This window comes from Dendronephthya gigantea, unplaced genomic scaffold (genome assembly GCF_004324835.1).
Source record: "Dendronephthya gigantea isolate DGI-Jeju-01 unplaced genomic scaffold, DenGig_1.0 000009F, whole genome shotgun sequence".
NCBI lineage: Eukaryota > Metazoa > Cnidaria > Anthozoa > Malacalcyonacea > Nephtheidae > Dendronephthya > Dendronephthya gigantea.
The window spans coordinates 2,830,920-2,851,886 of NW_021163019.1; the positions used below are offsets into that span (position 1 = coordinate 2,830,920).

Below are 20,967 nucleotides of genomic sequence, written 5' to 3' on the forward strand. Positions count from 1 at the left end.
TATGGTATGATGCAATATGATAGAGTATGATATGGTATGATATAGTATGATGCAATATGATAGAGTATGATATGGTATGATATAGTATGATGCAATATGATAGAGTATGATACGGTATGATATAGTATGATGCAATATGATACAGTATGATACGGTGTGATACGGTATGATGCTAAATGATATGATATGATACAATAGATGTTTAAAAAAGGGTGTCGTATGTATATTGGGTGTATACTGAACATGGAATTATTACCAGCAATCCAGCAATCTCGCGTAGATTTCGAATTTTCCCGCAATTTGGCATATCCAATATCCCAATAACCCCCCAATAACCCCCCAATAAACCCCCACTGCCATAATTGGTTATTTCCGCTAGGAAGCCACTTGAGGCAAAGTGTTAGAACTTTAAAAAGGGAACTTCATGCATATAGCAATAAACACGTTTATATGCATAATGTGTATTCATTTTCAATATTTTATTATCTCCACTAATAACCCAATAACAAGGGTGCCTAACTATTAGTACATTAACAACAAAATATCACCAAGTGAAAGGTGTACATATTAATAACATTGCCATACCACGATAATGTTCTGCCTACAATCCATATCTTAACAGACTTTGCACACGTAATATTCACAAGTGACACGAGAGAGAAGTCCCATATACATTAAATATCCCCCAAGTAGGTACCTGTTACTTCTTTCGTTTGAATAAACTCCGTTTTTTCTCTTTTTTTGGCATTTCGGGGCCCTCGCCGCTTGAGCCTTCTCGCAAATATTGAATCCACTGCGCCATGTCGTTCTAAACATCACAATTGAAATTAAGATTGATCATATCCTTCCTTGGGCATTAATAAAAGAAAGTCATTCATACAACACTTACGGCATCTTTAGCTTGGAATAAATATTCGTTTCCATTCTCCATTCTAAAAAAAATATTCACAGTGTTTGTTACGAGCTTAACCGAGGTATTTCGCTCTGGTGGAACCAGAGCTGATACCCTGTTGCGGATTTACAAAGCAATCAGTGTACAAATTATTTCCTACTTTAATCTGAAGACGTTCTTTCGTTTATGGTAATCGTCAGCAACCTCTGTTCTTGATCCTCTTGTCGATAATAAATACAAGGCTTCGTTGATCTGCCCGGCATCTTTTTGGTCATCGAAGAAATGAAGCGAACTGTCCTTTAGAACAACATAAAACTGTTTCCACCGTCTATAAAACGTAAACAGGTATGCAGTGAACATATCAGGTTTACTAATCATTGATGATGAAAACTGTAGCTGAAAATCAGGGACAAAATCTGACCTGTTTGAAGCTTTCTTGTGTGGACTGTCCATTGTATGCTTTCTGATCAAATATCCTTCATTTTTGCTATCGTGATGAACATTTTCTCCGGCCATTTTGAATTCTTCTTGCCGCTCTTCATCATGTTCGCCATTTTCAATCGCAGAGGCTCTTTTCCTCGCTTCTTCCTCCTCTTTTTCCTTCTTCTTTCGCGCTTCTTCTGATATATTTCATTGGCAAAAAAACATCGTTAAGAATGAACCCTAATTCGCTTAAAAAGTTCATTATACTATGAGAAACGTAACAACAAAAATTATGTATTTGGTTTCAAAGTACCACCAAAAACGCTTTACCTTCTTCCAATCTTTTTCTTTCAGCTTCAGCTTCCTCTTCTCTTTTTCTTTTTTCTTCTTCCTCCCGCTGTCGTCTCTCTTCTTCCTCTTTCTTCGCCAGTTCCTCTCGTTCCTTTTCTTGTTCCTCTTGTTGACGACGTCTAGCTTCTCGTAGCTCAAACTGAAACGATATTAAGCTTAGTAAATAAAAATCATCGCAAAACAACAAGCTTATAATAGAAAAAGTAAGCTATGAAAAAACCCTTCCCAATATTAGAAAAACTTACCGCTGTTAAACGTTCCAAGGCTTTGAAGCGTTCTTCGTGACTTGTGACAAGTTTCTCGAAGTTTTGATGTTTCTCAATGAGCCTGTCTACCTCTGACTCGTTTTCCTTAAAAAATGCAGGCCAATTTTAAAAGAAAATTACGTTGGTTATACTTGACTACAAGTTAACTATGTTGAAGTACATACAGCATTCTTTTCGTCATCTTTTTTCAAGTAAGGTTCCTGCGTAAGTAACCATCCTTCAGCTTGATGAGCATCGCGAGCAAACTGCATTACTTCAAGAACTAGACAAGTCAGAAGAAAATTGCTTATGAAAGTTTCACAAGTTGGCGATCAACCCAAACAAACGTGTCAGGAAAATAAATTTTAATTTCAATACGTTCGCCCGAAATGAAGGATCTTTGTGATCCAACCGGAAAACTAAAAGTTAAAACAGTACATGCGTCTTTCACCTCTGGTGCTTGAAGCGTGAATTTCGCCAATATTCAAAGATACGTTTCCTTACTTAGCTGAAGATGTTCCGATCTTCTGTCCCATTCCAATACCATCTTCTTTCTCACTTTGTCCAAGTTATCCAATTTTGCTTGGATCTAAATAAATTTTAATAAAAAGATTTTCACCTATTGGGTGGTAATTTGTTCATGCAAGCATTCGCACACCCTCCCCCAGAGAACTGAGGCAGACAGCAGACCTGGACAAGCGAAGACAACGATAACGTGCTGTAAACTAAACTCACGTCTTCAGAAGCATAGTGATTCCTGGCAAGCAAGGTTTTTCCCATGAGAACAACTGAAGAGAATGCTTCTTCCCTTGCATCGATTTCACTCTTTCTTTGATTGTGTAGATCCATCAAAGATTCTGTTTCCGGCACGTCTCTGAAAACAAATTAAAAACTTCACGACATCCAATCCTGCCCATGACAAAGTTTCATGTTTCGAAATTGAAAGGACGCTCACCTAGATTTATCGTATGTCAAAATCTGTCGTTGCATATCATTCATCCAACCTAGTTGATCTTGAACAGCAATGCAGAACTTGTAATATTCATCAGAATCATTGAGCAACGTCGTTCTGTGTCGAACTTTGCCAGTCAAATGATTCCAGGCATCAACGACCTCTCGTTCGGTCTCCTTGATCTCATCCTGTTTGTCGCCCGCGTAGGAACCTTGAAGTTCAGCGGATTCCTCTTGAACAGAATTAACATGTTTTTCCAGAGGCGCCAAGTCAGCTTCGAAGGTTTCGTGTAGACGTTTCAAACGATCGACACCGTTTATATCTTTGCCCAAATCTTCAGGCATCTGACTTTCCTTCTCCTAAATAACCCAAGACAAGTGAAAAATTTAGGTTACGCGCAAAATGGTCAATTATAGCAACGCTAGCGTAGGTTACATGGCAATGCATGGTAATGTTAAAAGTATCTCACTTGTATAGGGACGATCAACAGTTTTATTTATGTCCTGAAATTCACTCTACCTGAATCATCCCAAGAACTTCTTTAGCATGGCTGTTGTACATGTGGAGTTGTTTTGCAGCTTCCAATAACTACAAAGCAAAGATAATTATTCTCCAGACGTACATTGGAAAATGCTAAGGTACAGTACATGGTATGGTATGGTATAAGGTATGATATGGTATGGTAGGCACGGTATGATGTGGCATGGTATGGTATGATACGTTATGATATGGTATGGTATGGTATGGTGTGGTGTGATATGGTGTGGTGTGGTATGATATGGCATGGTGTGGTATGATATGGCATGGTATGATATGGTATGATATTGCATGGTGTGGTATGGTATGGTATCTCACCTGTATTCTCGTGTTCATCAGCTCCTGTAAGTTGGCCCAGGCTTCATTCACATTATCCTTGTGTTGTGCAATGGTGGCGGCATCTGAATGACCTGTGCCAATCAACTGATCACAAATCTCGTTGGTTTTTGCCAGTCGTTCATTGCCAATATTAGTCGTGTCTTGTTTAAAATCTTCGAATTTCTGTATTAACAACTGTAATGTACAAAGAGAACATAAAAATCCTTGCTTGCACCGCATCCTTCAAAAGATTGGACAAACATTATTCGAAGTTCTTCAACTATATACCTCGCACTGTTCAAGATCCTGACCACAATCCTGTGACCTTGCAATCACTTCACGATCAGCGATCCATTGTTCAAGGTCGTCAACCTGAGAAGAATGAATCACATCATTTGAGTCCCCAGCTCTAGAACTCATTCCTGGCGACAAAACGAAAGAGAAAATTGATCGTTTTTGTAACAAATACCTCTCGAATGAGTTGATAAAGTTTATGTGTCTCATCAAGCTTGCCACGTCTTTCTTCAGCTAAATCTTTCAAACCTGCATACAACTTCTCAAGCTGAGATTGTCGTACGTTGATCGTTTCACTATAGAAAAGTTCAAAGCTTCATTTATCTCAAGGTAGTGTAACACAGTTAGAATATGATACAGACGACAGCACTCTCCAGTGACGGCAGACAGTCCAGCGAAAATCTAGCGAAAACCCATCCAACTATACTGCAGATATCATAAGTGGTTTAGTGTGCAAAACCCTACCTCTCAGGATGCCCGCTGTCAGTCAAACCACGAGCCCGTTCTCCTAATTCATTCACAGTCTCAGCATAGTCAGCAATGGCGGCCTCGATTGTGTCGTGTTTCTTGATGAGCTGACCAGCGCTTGGCTCATCTTTTCCTCGGTCATCTCCCATCATATACAACTCTTGTTCGCTCATCCAGGCTTCTGCCTCGGACACATCGTAATAATATTGCTTTGCCTGGGCGGATACGTCGAGTTGTGTTTGATACTTATCGGATAAATCTTTCAAGTTGTCCCAACTTTGTTCAAGTTCATCGATTCTTTCTCGCACGACCTCGGACTCTGGGTGTTCATTCTCAATCATATCTTCACCTTGTTTAACCAAAGCATCTTTCTGTGCTTGATGGATATCGATCTCAGCGCGCAAGTTCTAAAAAAACAAATTCAATTGAATTAGGGAGTTTTATTCTGCACCCAAAACAAACAGCTTCAGAGTAAATATTACCTGATGTTTCTTTTGAAGTCGTTGTACTTCGAAGAGATCTGATCCGTAATTTGTTGATTTCACCTGAGGTTCCTTTTCTCTTATCCATTCCTACAAGACGTCGAGTTCAAAAATTGTAAAAAGAATACAAGAAGTGATATGATAGAAGTGGATAGACTAGGGATATGTTGGGTGGTGTGATCACCATCCTCAGATCACCCTCGATGAACTGGAAATATTAAACGAACGTCTCACCAGCTCGTCATCAACATCTCGGTTGAATTGGTAGAACTTGACTTGATCTTCCAGCTCTTTACTTCGAGTACTGAGCGGTTCTTCCAGCGCATCAAAACTGGCAGAAAAGAAATGAGAATAAATTAGCGTGACGTCAGTACAACGTGGTTACAAGGTCTACCAATCATCTTGCAGTACGCGTTCACACATTCTAACCTGGCCTCCAGTTCCTCTTTCTTCGAAGCGACAATTTCAGGTTCAATCATCCCGGCATCGACCATGTCTGGTTCATTGCTTAGTTCATGCAGTCTCTGTCGCTTTGCCAATATCTCCTTCTCTAAGGCCTAAAATAACAAACAGTTTAAAGCTTTCTGTTTATACCATGACAGAGAGTGCTCAGTCACAACTTCCCAATTCCCCTCGCTACAAACAACAACGCCTCACCTTATGTTTCTGATAGAGTTTTGTCGCTGTGATAATATCAGTCGCTTTCTCAGTGGTAATAACCGACGTCTGACATTCCTGAACCCAAGTGCTCATATTCTGAACATCAGTCTTGAATTCCTCTCCTTTGTGAGCGGCTGAAATCTTCTTGCCCTTGTTCTGGCACAGTTCAGCCACTTCGTCCCACATTTGATCAAGTTTCTCAATCCTCGGCTGAACTTCGGGCTCAGTCTCTGGTTTATCGGACATCAGGTTTGTGCCAGTCTATAGACGAGAAGACAAAAAACTGGTTTTTAGGTCGGGAGTAAGAGTTTCAAAACAAGCAACCACCCTCTAGGTTAATAGCATGACTGTTCTGGCACAACGAGAGGATAACTGTTGATGACGTAGTACACACAAGATATACCAGAACTATAGCACCGTAATTCCACAGATGTACACTTCTGTACCTCTTTGATTTGATCCAGTTTGTCTTTGCTCGCCGCTAGTTCGGCTTCAAATGCTTGATGACGTTGATATTTTCCCCGGATGTTGCTCAAATCTGTGATCTCTTCCGAGGCGGCTTGATGTTTCTCCAGCAGCCAATCATACATCTTGTAGAGAAACAATAAATTGTAGAAACAGCGAAAAAAAAGACGCAAAATGCATAAACTTTGCAAGAGAGACAATAGCGTAACTTGGAGGAGTACTCCACCGTAGCTAGAACACTTATTTACCTCGTCTGCATCCTGATTGAATTCCCTAAGCTCAAGAAGATCTCTCAAGCGGGCGAGTGCGCTGTCGGCTGTGGCTCGGTTGTTTTTACGTCTGTAAGATACAAAAGATTGCCAGTTGTTAGTCCCTGATCAAACGAACTGAGATATTATCCACTCATAGATCTGATAAACCGACTGAAATGTCGGAGTAGCATTACATTACCTTTCGTCAATGTCGTGAGCTTTTTCGAGGATCTTCTCCGAGGCGTAATGATTATTATTTGCAAGACGGTTAGCAAAATCAATCACAGCATCAATTTTTTCATCATTAGCGTCCAGTTTCTTGCTGAATTCCTCGTGTTTCTTGATTGCATCTTTGACTGCTTCAACAGTGGCCTAATGTTTAGATGATTACAGAGCTGTTAGGAGATGTTATGAAAAAACTACGAGGCTCGTGAGTCCGTTGGCCCGTACACAATATAACTTACTGGATTCTCGTCCTTTGACAAAAATAACTCCTGTTTTCCCAGTAAAGAATCAGCTTGCTTTGCATCCCTCGTGAACAGCTAAAAAACCACACAATATTTCTCAGAAAAGCGCAACAATAACTCCTTTCTTAGAATTAAACCTTTCTACCTGATAATTTAAACTCTGTATGAGTTGGTTCTGTCTGGTATTGGACAGTTCATGAAGTTCTTTCCAGCCGCTCTCAATGTTGTCAAGTTGTTCCTTCAAGGATTGTTGCTGAAGATCAGACTCATCTTGGACCCACTTCGGTCCTTCATTCACAAGATTCTCATACGTCGGCTCGCGAGCGTCGATTTCATTCTATGAATGCAAAAAAAACACATAACTATATATGTAGTATGTACCTCGCATGGCGTCAAATCAAACGAATAGCACTGCAAATAGCTCAATCGTAGCTGACAGAAGATCTCTGCATTCCATCAAAACACTCACCTTCAAATCTTCATGTTCCTTCAACATATTCTCAGCTTCTGGTAAACTGTTTGCAAGGTCCTCCTTTGCACATTCCTGTTGCGTATCGTGCAACCTACACGAATTATTATCATTACAAGAATACTATAAGTCAAACATAAAAAACGCAAGTTAAGATTACAGTCAAATTAGGCAAGTCAGTGAGGATAACCTCAACTATATCACGCAGAAAGTTGCTGTAAACAGCGCTCAAAGAACATGCATTTGATTGAGAGATGACAGACTGCCTTTCACTGAATATAAATGGATCCACCCGGTGCTTACCATCGATGAAAATCATCCAGATCAATGACAAACTGTTGAAGTTCCCCGGATTCTTTTAATTCTTCGTCTCGTTGTTCCACGCTAGATTGTAAGTCGCCCCATGTCTGAGTGACCGCTTCAATTCTTTCGTTAATCGTCTCAGCTTCCTGCAACAGATTTTAAAATAACTGCAGCTTCAAATCTCGAGAGTTCAGCAAGAGAAATGAAGTTTACCTCAGGATGTTTTTCCGATAATTCATCTGCTTCTTTCTTCAACTCGCCGACCTGAAAAGAAACAGTGTAGAATTATTTGGCATTTAAAATATCTTTGCTAAAGTGACAACATATACGTCAAGCATCAGACTAAATTGATATATTCTGAAATGAAATTGAACGAGACCTTATCTTCCAATGCTCCAAGATCTCTTTGTATCACATTGAGCCTTCGTTGTACAGTGATCACACTTGATAAATCTTTAGTTTCAACTTCTTGAACTGTGGCTAACACACTCTTCTTCTCTTGGATCCACGTCTGAAGCACAAACACAAGAAATTACCGTAAAGCAAGGTTCCTCTCTCTCTCTCATCAGCATTCGCAGTTGATAATCTTGAGAAATGCATATGGTAAACGGAAATACAAATGCTTACTTTTGTTTCCGTTGTTTCAACATAGAACTTTTGAAGACGTATTGCTTCATCGAGTTCCTTCTTTCTCGCGTCCAGGCCCTCTTGTAATTCAACCCACCTGGAAGAAAAGAATGTATTAATATTAGGGTTAAAAGTGGCGGTGTTTTTCCTTCAGAGAGCGGACTTAATATCAATGTTTACAATACCTGGAGTTAACCTTCTCTGTCGTCTTTTGTATATCATCCGCACTCGGATGTCCCTCGTCAACCAGCTGTGTCCCCAATGTATTCACTTTACTCAGGCGTTCCTCGTTACCACTGCATTCCTAGAAGTGATTATTTTAATGATCGAATTAAAGGACATTCAATTGATTCATGTAATAATTTGGCATCATCATATATCAATATTATACCGTGGTAAAGTTATCAATTCTCTGCTGAATGACACGGCATTCCTCCAGATCCATTGTCCTGTCAACTCTGAGCGCCGTGTCCAAACGATTTTCCTGGAGAGAATACCGCAAATGTTTAGACAATTCTAATTCAATAACGTTCATTCATTTATTAAATAGAATTGACTGATAATTGCTTCACTCAGTAACGATATTCAATAGGCATTTTATAGACGTAAAATCAGTGTAACCAATCATTATTTAGTCATTATTTTACCCTTTCTGCGATCCAGGTATCAATAATGTACGCTTCTCTGTTGAGTTGAAATTGCGCCAAAGCTTCCAGGAGTTTCTTTCTTCGTTCAGCGGCGAGATCTTTGAGGTTTGCGTAACGTTCATCAACCCTAGGGAGAGTAGAGTACGTAGATATTACGAAGAACACAGTGAGAGTGAATTTCATAAGTAAATGACTCACGTTTTGCAGCGGTCAACAACCTCAGGTGAAGTTTTATCCTCGTCTCCGAGAGTTTCATCAACTTGATCGTGAAGAGACTGGATGGGCGTTGCGTAAGACTCGATCTCTTCTTCCAATAACTAGAATAAAACAAGGTTGGATTGTCGGGTCTTTACAGATCTGCATGTCCGAGGAGGGGTGGGGGGTGGCGTGGGAATGGTCACAAACCTCGTGTTTCTTGAGAAGAGTGTGGACGCTGTCTTCATCGTAACCATAGTCATCGTTAGCGGCCATTCTCTCTGCCAAGTTCATCCAGGATATAATGTCGTTGTAGTCCGCTATGAACTAAAGAAAAGGAACGATATATAATTGGAGAGAGATGGAGAACCTTTCTTTAACAATGAAGCGAGAGGGGGGAGGGTGAAACTAGGGGTACTGTAGGGTGAGGGAGGGAGTTTGAGAGATAGACCTAATGAGAGCAGTTTTGAATGAGAGAGGTCTTGTAAGAGATAGAGGATTGAAGGGGAAGATTCAACCACCGGGTCTCTTACCTGCTGCAGATTCAAACTATCTTGTAACTTCCTTTTACGGTAAGCAGCTGTATCACGTGCTGATGCCCACTTGTTGTCAAGGTTACTGAGACGTGACGTGATCGTATCTGAGGCATAGTGTCCATTCTCGACCATCTGCTGACCTGTTGCTTTCACTTGCTCAACTACGGGCTCATGTCCAGTCATCTCGTCCTCCATGGCCTGCAGTTAAACACACGTAAGAAACAAAACAAACCCAAAGGAAAAGTTACACCCCGTGCTCAAGATGCTTGAAAGACATTGTGTCTGGTCTATAGATTCACACAGTGCAGTGTTGTAAACGTCGTTGTTTACCTCGTGTTTCTTGAGTAACAACATTGTCGTATTAAGATCACGACCATAGTCTGTAGAAGATAAGAACGTGTCCTTCTCTGATATCCAGATTTCCTCTTCGTCCACATCGCGATAAAACATCTGCAGGGCGAGAGATTCTTCTAGTCTGGAACGACGAACTTGGGCAAGATTCAACAGTTCCTTGTAGGAGGAATCAATCTCTGCTTGATGCTCTCTGATCTCATCTTTGTCAATATCCACACCTGGAGTGAGAGAGTACAACAGAAAAAACTCAGCTCAATTCGAATGGTCCGTGTTGTACCAGTAACCATTCATTACCTTCCACCTCTGGTTCCATTTCAAGAAACTGGTTTGCCTGGTCGTCCGCAACTTTGATTCTATCTTCCTGAGCGGCGATGTCTGCTTCAATCAAGCTATGCTTTTGTAGGAGATCTTCAACGTCCAACAAATGGCGACCATAATCTTCCGACTGCAAGCTTGCCTGAAAATCAGGTTTTAGAAAAGTGTATTTAGAATATGTGCCACTGTCAAGCATTGAATGGAATATAATTGCACCTTTATATCATCCATCCAGTCGACAGCATTGATCATTTCTTGGAAGACTTTTTGTAATCTCATCACTTTCTCAAGACGAGCTCGGCGAGCAGCGACGAGTTCTAACAGCTCTTCCCATGATTTCAAAATCTCGTCTTTCCTGAAATATTTGATGATGTACAAGCGTGAGAGATGAAGAGATCAGAAGAAGATGCGAGGTGGTAAACATTGCAGAGAGGATGAGGGAAGGAAGATTAAGATGATATGGACACGTAATAAGAAGAGATGAAGGAGAGCTGGTCAGAGATATTATGAAATGAAGAGATCAGAAGAAGATGTGAGGTGGTAGGCATTGCAGAGAAGAAGAGGGAAGCAAGATTGAGATGATATGGACACGTAATAAGAAGAGATGAAGGAGAGATGGTCAGAGATATTATGAAATGAAGAGATCAGAAGAAGATATGAGGTGGTAGACATTGCAGAGAAGATGAGGGAAGCAAGGTTGAGATGATATGGACACGTAATAAGAAGAGATGAAGAAGAGCTGGTCAGAGATATTATGGAAAGAAGAGATCTGAAGAAGATGTGAGGTGGTAGATTTTGCTGGTTAGACTAAGAGATACTATTGAATGAAGAAATCTAGTGTAATTTTTTTTTAAGAGGATAATCAAACTCACTTGACAAGTATTCTCTGTACATCATGGTATTCCTCTTTATGTAGTTCCTCAGACACAGACACGCAAGCATTGATCCGAGCCTCGTACGCCTAGAGACAGAAAATGATAGAAATTGAACATGGGAAGGTCGAAAAGTCGAAAGATAGGACAATTGACGAATTCTTACGTGAATATCAGATTCAATAGCCTCGTGTTTCTTCATAGCGGCTTCAACAGCGGCCAAGTCGTTGCCGAAATTGTCTTGGGAAACAAGTCGTTTGTTTTCCTTCAACCATTGCGTCCTCATGGAGGCCTGGGGGAGAGAAAATGAAAGGAGGACTGAGCTCTCATTCGTCGGAATTGCTCGTGAGAACACGTTAAGAACCGGTCACGTTTCATTCGTTATAATCATGCGAACATCTAAACTGGACGATCACTCGTGCGGTCACGTGTGAACGTAGCCTTGGCTTGGATAATTCAGTCGTAAACAAGATATCGTGAGCACAAAGAGCTACGCACCTTTCTGTCGAATTTCCCAGCCAGCATCTCCAGTTTTTCTTGCCTATTTTGAACAGATAACAACAATTTATTATCATTTGACACATGCAACTGTGGCTTACACATATTTCGTTTTTATGGAAGAAGTTACCGACTGTAATTTGCAAGGTTTTAGCGTGACAAAAGACGTGAATTATTCAACGTCGTGAACCTCACCTGATCAATTCGTCCCTTAGAGCGACCTCACGTTCATGTTCAGCTTTCTCCAGTTCATCCCAACCCTGATGGATAAAGACAAAAAAATTACTCGCATGTTTCTCTCACATTGCACTTCGCCTACGCTGAAGACAGAACTCGCAGCTGACATTTTGTCACGTGTAATAAGAGCATCACTTGAAATGCCAATGTATAATGAATTAAATGAAATTATTTTTCAAAATTATAAATGTAGATTGACTGATGTCTAGCAGTGTTTACACAACACAGGTCTACTTAGAATTGACTGTATTTTGCCAAGGAAGTGATAATGAATTAAAGTATTAAAGGCAATATTTACTCTGTTAATATCCGAGATCATTTTTCCTTCAGGAGGAGAGTACATTTTCTGATGGTTTTCCCGAAGGTTGCTTGTCAAAATGAACATCTGAACTTCAAGATTTCCTTTCTGTGTAAATCTAAACATATCATAACATATTACATAAATGGATAAGCACATTCTGTTTATTTCAATCTGATGTATTATTAAAATACCTTGGTGGTTTCTCCTGTGTTCTGTATTGATTAAACTCCATCATTTGCTGTTGAACACCGACTAAAGTGTTTGCAAATTCCCGCTCTTGTAATGACACTGTAGTAACCCTAATCCACTTGATCAGGTCATCAGCGTTCAGATCATATTCTGTTATCAACTTGTTATTTTCATTGACCTTCTCAATCACCTGTCGGAAGAAGGTATCAGTGGCATTTAGAGAAAGTATTGCAGAGATATTGAACAGTGAATGTATGGTACCTTGCCAATGCGAGAACCACTAACACCAACAGTCTTCATCTTTGAGAAGTAATGATAATAGGAGGCAACATAAGTCATTATCGACTTCTCGTCTGGGTAGTCCACATTCACATCTGAAACGAGCCAGATATAAAAACATTATCTGACAATGGTAGCAGTGATCTGGATGTGGGGTATTGCTAAAAATAAATGTCGATGAAACATGATGCTACAGAACAATGGTGTTAACAGCACAACCAACTTACCTGACACATCAAGCAAGGGTGCAATATTTAATTCCCGTTCGGCAACATCAAATGCACATTGCAAGTTCTCTGGGGCAGTGCTCTTTGTCAGGTTTTCATACGGGATAAGATCAGGTCTGGAAACACAGAAAAATTTAGAGCACAAGATATTAGGGAACCACAGATATTTGCTGGTTGATTTGAGAAATTACGAACCTGTGTTTATGAATGATTGCACAGAAAGCCAAACCATCTGACCAACTTGTTGTGAAATTTGTAACAGTGACATTCCTGTAACTGCGAGGGGAAGAATGTCATGGAAAACACATCAGTGGGGGAGGGGGGAGTACAACGTATTCATCAATGATTTGACACCATTATTATTCAAGGAATTTACATAGAATTTAAGTTCTAAAAGCCTGGGTTTGCAGAATAGACAGTAGTTAATTATTTAAGACATGGGGTTGCATATCACTAATGTTTTCAAAAGAAGTACTTATTATGCAATATATTTTATACCCTGAAGTTTTTGACTGGCACCACAACAACAGAGCATCTTTCGCAGATCTTTTTTCCTTACTATCACTTTCAATAAAGATATCTTGAATCTAAAAAAAACACCAAAAATTCATAAGATTTAACTCATGGACACCAGTGGTGCAAACTAATTTTTTCTCATGATAATGAAAATGCAATAAATTGTGAAAGATATATGTCTGGTATAATCACTTTGCACATACCTGGAAACGAAGGATTATTGTCCAAATTAAACCTAGTGTTAACCTGGAATTTCCATCAACAATATCCTGGGCACCAATGTTTTCCAAATGAACCTGAATGGAATTAAAATAATTTCATACATATTTCCTCTGGTTAAAGTACACAATAAACTGATTAGGATACAATGCATTTTTTCAATGCCAGATATAACTTGGTTCACAAAAAGATGGAAGTGTCTATGCTAGAAAATGTTCTTAACTTCTTATGAGCATTAATAAGAAATGTACCTTTTGAGCTTTCAAGAACTGCAAAGCCTTTTCAACATTTTCCATCATGTGAATTCTCATTCTTCCTTTAGCTGGTTTACCCTTTGTAACAAAAACACAGCAGGTAAATCATTTCACACATAGCTCTGCAAAAGTGATTCGTAACAGTTGCATTCCACTCACAATCTTTTCCCCAGAGAGGATTTCCAAAAGTGTTATTAATTTGCGCCCATCTTTCAAATCTTGGTAGAGTTCGTTCACTCTTGTATCGACACGGATCAAGTGAGAGTTCACCCATTTTGTGAACGTCTTCTTCTGCACACGTTCACGCTCACCTAAGAGGAACCGAAATTGTAAACTACAGCATTGCTTCTTTGCTGAATTGTGCCATGGTAAAAACAAATAGGATTGCATGTACATTAAAACCTAGCTGTATTGGGCTAGATGTAATATCTCATGACTGTGAAACATACAAACTAAAATATAAAAACAAATATTGCACTAAAAATTTCCAAAACCTGGTTAGCTTAGCCAAGCTGGACTTTCTAAATTTAACACATTAATAAAAATATATAATGTATTTTTAAATCGCATGTGCTGTGCAACATAATATCAACTTTAGAGATCATGAAAATTTGCAGGTTCAAAGGATAAGCTTTTAAGCATAACCAAACAGCTTTAACAAGAAATTTCAAGTGTTTTTCAAGATTAACGAATGTTGTGTTCTTACGAAGATAATACAGGAACTTTTTAAAACTTGTTTAAAAGTGGCCATCCGGAGCACATTATCTATTGTGACGGAAATTGTTGCAATTTAAGACGTGAAGAACCATCAAACTTGAGATATTATTTTTAAACTTTGACGCTTTTAGAAATTACTAGCAAAAAACGTTTATCAGCCACCACCCATACGAATAAAATATATTATTTATAGCGATAAGATGGTTTGTAAACGTTGTTACTTTCACACGAAATTTCGGATAAATAAACAATTAGGATTGAAAAAGCTGACTATAATTTCTCGGTTGCGTTACGACACGATTACAAAGCGAAAGATTGAAAGTTTTCACGAGATATTTGCCTCTAAGATGAGCTCGTGATTATCTTTCAATGTTCTTAAAACATTAAAATTCATAACGGAGACAAGATTGTGTATTTTTACGAGGGTTTGAATGCGCTAATCGTTTGAAAATATTTGAATTGATATGTACTTTTAGAATTGAAATTCGACGAGCAACCGCCGATATTTTTTGGCGTACGATTACAACTTACGAGAACACTTCAGTATAGCAGCTAAACACTGATATAACAAATATATTGACTCGAAAGAGTAAAAAAATATCTCATCTTTCGTCGTTATATAAGCGTTTACTAAATATATTTATTATTGTATTGGCACTTATTGGCACAAGCTATTGCTCGGGCGACACTGCATCTAGACAAGAGTATTTATACTTAAGTTACGAAGACAAAATATCACCGTCTAATATGCAGTTGTACACCTGGGTTGAAGATTAAATATTGGATAGCAATTGAGTACAACAACATTATCTACCTTGGAGTACTTTTATACGGGATTTTTCAAATAATCTTGCCGAGGTTTGATCCAACAACTTGTCGTCCCCGTCGACTATCAAGTCTCCCATAGTGTTTGCAACTGGGTAAGGCTTTAAAAATATCAAAGATACGAGTTAAGATAAATACGAGAGGGAAGAACTGTGTAAACAGAGACAGGCCTGTAAAAATTTCGCTCCAAGTTAGGTCTCGAAATCTGTGCGAGGTCGCGAGCGTTTTAGATAGCTTGCAAGGTGATCGAATGATCTCTCCAAAAGCACTATCGATTTACTTGTTGTGCGCTACCTCCACAAATTACGACGGAATGCAAAGTGAAAACATTGCTACTGCATAAATAGAGCAACAGTAAGCACTGGCAATTACAAAACCGTTTAAGCGTAGTAAAGCTTTTGGCGCTATGCTCTTGGACGATCGTATCGACTACGATGAATGTATTTATGTGTACTACATGACTCGACATTAATCTCAGCAGTTTGCAAAGGCAAAGCTTATACCACGCTTGTTTATAAGTTCAAAATCGAGCTTACCTGGTTGGCTTACAGATTTCAATTCTTATATGGTTTTTTGATCGCAAAAACACCGTAAAATTTGACTCTTGCTGTAATCAGCTCGCATAAACAGAATCAGTATGTGTAATAGCGTGTCTGGCAACCGAGGGGTGGGGCTAAGGACCAATCACGAGTTGGATAACAGCTGTACGCTTTCAACCAATCACAGCCCTTGTTAGAAAAAATCTATATTTCTAATACCGAAATAAACATAAACTTCTCAGCTTGTTTTCCATGAATTTTCCCAGCAATTTGAATATTTAAACGATTTGAAAATTGAAACTCGATGAGATATATCGTTTTGAGCTTTTAGCTTTTATTTTCATATTTCTCATTTCATTGTAAAACGCAAACTTTGAAATTAATGAAATGATATTTTATCAGCTAACCAACGCTCTATAATTTTTAGACCTAATGCCTGTGGCTTGTTGCTCAATGTTTAGTGCTACTTGCCAGAATTGTAAATTTCTGCGGCCAAAAACGGAATTTGTATGAATAATCTAGAACAAGAGTCAACATCATCGTTTGTGAAAGAGGCGACGTTGCTAGACTACGGCTAATTAAAATGGGAAGAAAAATTCGGATTATGTCTGTATTGCATTTCATAGAATATCCTGTTTCATTCCAGTTACATGAAGTTTGCATACCATGCCACCAACATTTACAGTAACCCCATGTGGCCGCTCCAAACGTACATAAACACACAAATTCGTTCAATTTCCCTCAGGGGATATTCCAGGCGATTATATAAGCGTCTCTGTTATGACAGTCTAACTGTCTAAATCATTCTAATGGTGCCTGATAGGCGCAACAACCGTGTTAATTTTTCGTGGCTTGCCGCTTGCGCTGTCCGGTTGAAAGTTGAAACCCGACCAGAGTCTCCTCCCCCCCTGACCCAGCTGTCTGGAAACGCCTAAATATATTTTCACCGCTCTACTTTTATTTCTTTCTCAAATTTTCCTGTAAGTTCTAACTCTGTACTCGGACCCATAACACGAAAACGTAAAACGGCAAAATTGATTCCGTCCTCAAGTTATTTCGAATGGGAAAAATTTGAACAGTTTTAATATTTTAGCACACTGAAGATTTTGTCTATCATGCTAATATTCCAAAGCTAATATATACCGGCCGATGTTTTTATATTTATAGCCCTTAGGGTTGTGAAATTATTTGTTTCAAAAGTGTTTTTCACCTACCTCGCTATAGCCATTCTTTTCAATTGAGGACCCGTTAGCATCTAACGCGAACGAAACATGTTTGCCGTTTGATCTTGGGCTTTCAACAGACAGCATTGCTACATCAACGTCCAAGAAATATGAACAGGTCTACCAATCTTTTTTCACCCTTGTGAAAGGCAGTAGGCACAAGTTTGTGTTTGATGGGTTCAAATGAAGTTCAGCGCGAGGAACGAAACGGTTGAATTTCCGAAATAGATATTTCTCGGCAAAATTTTTCCCACCAAATGCTGTAATATGAAACCAAACAGCGAGCATTCAGCATAAAACCACAGCAAGACAAGAAACGAAGAATCTAGATCTGATCTTAGATGCGTGATAACATGATCTACTGAATCTGACACATAAGTCTTCTGTTTTTTCCAGTCGGACCTTCTTTTTTTTTGAAGATTTAGGCTTTCACAAGCCGCGTGGCGAAGATACACACGGAATGGAATATTAAACGAGCCAAAACCCTAAATGATCTTTCATGTTTTATGAATAGCGTCAGAAAAGCAGTTAGAATTAATTATTAATTGGATATGGAAACATCAAATGATATTTTTATAGTCATAAATTAAAAAGCAACGGAATAAAAACAACATGCATGTCAGCTTGACTACCGTAAGACTTCGCCGGCAATTCAAAGTTCCTACGCCGCTGGTAACTGTACTAAAAAAGAAGTTTTATGTTGTATGCTTGGGTATCTTTTAATTGCACTTTAAATATAATGGATTAAAACTCTCAGACAAAAGCTTGTAGCCAGCATTTACATATCGCATTATGAAAAACAAACAGTCTGCCATCGGGCTGAGGAATATGGATTGAGATGAGACAATCACGACAGCGCCATATGGTGCTTCAACTTAATTATCATGAAACGCGTGCATACCAACGCAGCGCAGATTTCTAGTCCGGGTGAATAAGATGATCCTAACTGGACCTTCGAAAACAGCTGGTTTGAAACTAATACTGCTATAAAGTTGGTGTCGTTTAGGTCTCCTTCTGTAGTGACACTAATGGACCTTTACGATCTACTCAATATACTAAAGTTAGTTTGAATTATCTTTGACTATGATTAGTGATTGATAATGTTTTTGTGATCATTTATACCGTCCATTTGTCTATAGTCATTCCGTTTCCTCCTAATTTTGTCTTCCAGGAATCGCAACCAAGTTCCTTTAAATCTTTTTGTAGTTTATCCAAAGTGTCCGACTTTATGGCTTCAACGGAGAAGAAGAAGTGGTTTTAAACATTTAGACAAATCATAGGTAGAAATGACCAAAGAGAAATCATTTCATGGACCTGAATCAAGCATACCTTGGTTTAGAAGGGTGATCAGACAACCACCTCCACCAGCACCTGTCAACTTTGAGTGTAGTCCATATCCTAACGTGATCTCACAGACTTTATCTATTACAGGGTGACTCACGCCAATCGTTCGTAAAATATCCTGGTTTAAATCAATCAACTTCTACAAATAGAAATAGAGAATGCCTTACAAGACTTGTTTCGCTTGCGTTTTACAATACTGTCAATAGTCCATACATTCACGACGAAAAACGGAAGACCGTGAATAACACGTAGCTTAAAACAAGTGCTGAGTTTTCTGAAATCGGCCTCCTACCTGAAGCTTTATAAAATCATCCTTCTCATCTGTAAAAGCGCCTGAAAAATTGCATTTCAAGAAGTTATTTACACATGAGTGCTGAGAATGAAGAGTTTTTCGTGGATTCAAAGACGGTTCTCACATTGCTTATCGCATCCACAAAGTTTTCTTTAGTAAGATAAGAAAATATCTCAGTCCCAGCACGGGAAAATCTTATTTCACCTGCATTTTTCGAAGAGTTCTGCTCTTCCAGTATCTTTCTACATTCCACGGATATATCATTAATAGCATTGAATAAATGATCGTAGACTTGTGGCCCCTAACAACATAAATAGAAAGCGTTCAATTGGTGATTTATGTCGTGAACTATTTCACTAATGGATGAAGATTTTTCATTCGTTTTACCTCCTGGTATCTTTGACGTAAATCATCTACCATAGTTTTTGTGCTGCGTGGAATATTACTGTTGACAAGGAATATATTTAATTCTTGAACTCTGAAATGAAACAAGATTCCACAAGAGAAAAATTACTTATGATATATTTTGCTGCTGTGAAAGAACTGGCTTTAGCTAAAACTCAGGTAAATACCTACGTCCTAATATTTTCCATATGCCCAGATTGAAATTGTAGAAACCCACCTGAATGTTTAAACATAAAATCAAATATTTGAAAATAGGCATAGTCCTAATTATTTCTTAAATTATTACATGCTACATAATATCTACACTCACCATAAGTACTGACAGTATTATCAATCCCAGATGGTGTTCCATGAATGATTTGTTCTGCTTTATATGCCCAATCACTTATCATTCTTAAGCATTTATCTCTTGAGCAGTCACTGTGAGATTGTGGCTCAAACCTTGTAACAGCCTCTGGTTCAAACACATTGGAGGTGACCAACATTGCTGTCGCTAGGACTGTGCAGTATGATGCAGATGAACCCAAACCAGCACCAACAGGAATGTCTGATTTTAACGAAAATTTTCCAGGGAGCGAGCTATGAAATCATTGAAATGAAAACAGGAGTGTAAAATTTTGGAAAATTGCTTTGTAGTAGATGATAGACCAAACATACCTTCCATCATAAATAGATCTATAGAGATAAACAAAAGCGTGGACAGCAGTAAAGGCAACCTCAGAGTGGTTTTGAGAACCAAGAAATATTTTAAAAGCATCAACATCAACTAAATAAATGACAAGTCAATGAAATAGTCAGCCCTCATTTAAATATTAAGAATAACCAGCTTTATTTAATGAACCACATATATCAGTCATGAACTGGTTAGTCAGTCACATGCTCAGTGCACTGATAAAGTAACGATGCAACAAGGACTACATCATTGCTGCTCACATTTTCGGATATGCACTGCAATAGATTTTTTTTTCATAATGACATCAAATGTCTCATAGTTTGATTAGCTTGTTGCTTTTGCAAAGCCAGTCAAACTTTATGCAACATCTGAGGCCTTCTCTGTTCGACATTATTGAGAAAGATATATTAAAAAAGTTTGCACATACGACTGGGAGAAAGTTGAAGATTCTTCAACTGATCAGTTGTCCATGATGAGGAGAATCCAAGATTGTGCAGATGCAGCTCTACAGTATTATTTGTTAGCTTCTCCCAGGTAAGTGTCGTTCTAAGATCAACACTTGCTGCAAGAGAAACCTAAACATAACAAATTCATGAAGAAAGATACATATCTAACAACTGATGTCTTAATAGATCACATATCTAAATTCCAAAATAATCTTACCTTGCCATACACAACTGCATGTTCACCATGCAAGATCACCTTTCCTGGAGCAGATACCACCAATGAACTAAAGTCTGCCATGACTAATAACTTCCCTTATATTCCTATGACTATGCAGCAGTTATCATCTTGTAATAAGATGCCCAATCATGCATTGTCTATAAGATCAATTCCACTCAAATACCAAGTTTCCAGTAACTCAGTGACTGGTACACAAAGGTACCATTACTACAATAAAATACTGGAAGTCCCAAGGTAAAGTTTATGGACGTAACTTCATAACTAGCTCCTTCTACATTTCAACATACATATAAATACATATTAAACTTGCTAATATTATCTGATAAATAAATAAAATTATTGCCTATTTAAAAATCATAAAGTTTCAATAAATACCTATTTTTTCCAGCCCGACTTTTAGGCGCGATAGGCGGTATCATTGT

General features: G+C 38.6%; 2 protein-coding genes across 6 annotated transcripts; both read right to left on the reverse strand.

Moving 5' to 3' along the window:
• Window positions 1–464: 464 nt before the first annotated feature.
• Window positions 465–17,335, reverse strand: LOC114517687 (spectrin beta chain, non-erythrocytic 1-like). Of its 4 annotated transcripts, none has more exons than XM_028537479.1 (53): window positions 17,139–17,335; window positions 15,375–15,486; window positions 14,003–14,154; window positions 13,841–13,921; window positions 13,574–13,666; window positions 13,353–13,441; window positions 13,050–13,130; window positions 12,855–12,970; window positions 12,610–12,722; window positions 12,351–12,538; window positions 12,157–12,274; window positions 11,817–11,881; window positions 11,622–11,664; window positions 11,290–11,415; window positions 11,124–11,212; window positions 10,468–10,606; window positions 10,231–10,393; window positions 9,913–10,154; window positions 9,580–9,780; window positions 9,257–9,373; window positions 9,050–9,168; window positions 8,852–8,978; window positions 8,596–8,688; window positions 8,390–8,508; window positions 8,205–8,301; window positions 7,957–8,088; window positions 7,791–7,841; window positions 7,578–7,723; window positions 7,275–7,368; window positions 6,951–7,142; window positions 6,803–6,880; window positions 6,538–6,710; window positions 6,336–6,426; window positions 6,069–6,212; window positions 5,620–5,883; window positions 5,392–5,519; window positions 5,197–5,293; window positions 4,963–5,052; window positions 4,478–4,887; window positions 4,188–4,308; window positions 4,007–4,090; window positions 3,719–3,913; window positions 3,383–3,451; window positions 2,867–3,222; window positions 2,647–2,785; window positions 2,416–2,500; window positions 2,097–2,194; window positions 1,912–2,016; window positions 1,646–1,805; window positions 1,314–1,509; window positions 1,053–1,220; window positions 890–932; window positions 465–808 (listed from the first exon to the last, which is right to left on the reverse strand). In XM_028537479.1, exons 1-53 carry the CDS (start codon window positions 17,232–17,234, stop codon window positions 701–703), a joined length of 6,996 nt encoding a protein of 2,331 aa, XP_028393280.1. In that variant the 5' UTR covers window positions 17,235–17,335; the 3' UTR covers window positions 465–700. The 4 variants fall into 4 exon arrangements, with proteins under 4 accessions (XP_028393280.1, XP_028393279.1, XP_028393281.1 ...); XM_028537478.1 differs by having other exon boundaries at window positions 1,314–1,512; XM_028537480.1 differs by lacking the exon at window positions 17,139–17,335 and adding an exon at window positions 15,922–16,048 and having other exon boundaries at window positions 1,314–1,512.
• Window positions 17,312–20,924, reverse strand: LOC114517691 (mevalonate kinase-like). 2 transcript variants are annotated; one of them, XM_028537487.1, is made up of 11 exons: window positions 20,525–20,924; window positions 20,289–20,436; window positions 19,846–19,954; window positions 19,499–19,767; window positions 19,360–19,405; window positions 19,171–19,261; window positions 18,988–19,084; window positions 18,784–18,824; window positions 18,477–18,630; window positions 18,270–18,379; window positions 17,312–17,407 (listed from the first exon to the last, which is right to left on the reverse strand). In XM_028537487.1, the coding sequence occupies exons 1-11, from the start codon at window positions 20,603–20,605 to the stop codon at window positions 17,327–17,329; spliced, it is 1,227 nt and encodes a 408-aa protein (XP_028393288.1). In that variant the 5' UTR covers window positions 20,606–20,924; the 3' UTR covers window positions 17,312–17,326. The 2 variants fall into 2 exon arrangements, with proteins under 2 accessions (XP_028393288.1, XP_028393287.1); XM_028537486.1 differs by having other exon boundaries at window positions 18,988–19,081; window positions 19,168–19,261.
• Window positions 20,925–20,967: the final 43 nt, after the last annotated feature.

Bases quoted from the DNA above. Each gene is read 5' to 3' on its own strand.
- LOC114517687 (XM_028537478.1), bottom strand. From the start codon at position 17,234: ATGCTGTCTGTTGAAAGCCCAAGATCAAACGGCAAACATGTTTCGTTC. The intron at 14,155-15,374 runs GTAGATAATGTT...GGTTCCTCTTAG, and splicing joins CCGTATAAAAGTACTCCAAG to GTGAGCGTGAACGTGTGCAG. The intron at 7,842-7,956 runs GTCTCGTTCAAT...GTTTCTTTTCAG, and splicing joins TTGGAGCATTGGAAGATAAG to GTCGGCGAGTTGAAGAAAGA.
- LOC114517691 (XM_028537487.1), bottom strand. From the start codon at position 20,605: ATGGCAGACTTTAGTTCATTGGTGGTATCTGCTCCAGGAAAGGTGATC. The intron at 19,262-19,359 runs GTAGGTATTTAC...GTTTCATTTCAG, and splicing joins CATATGGAAAATATTAGGAC to AGTTCAAGAATTAAATATAT. The intron at 17,408-18,269 runs GTATAAATGATC...TTCATATTACAG, and splicing joins TGACTATAGACAAATGGACG to CATTTGGTGGGAAAAATTTT.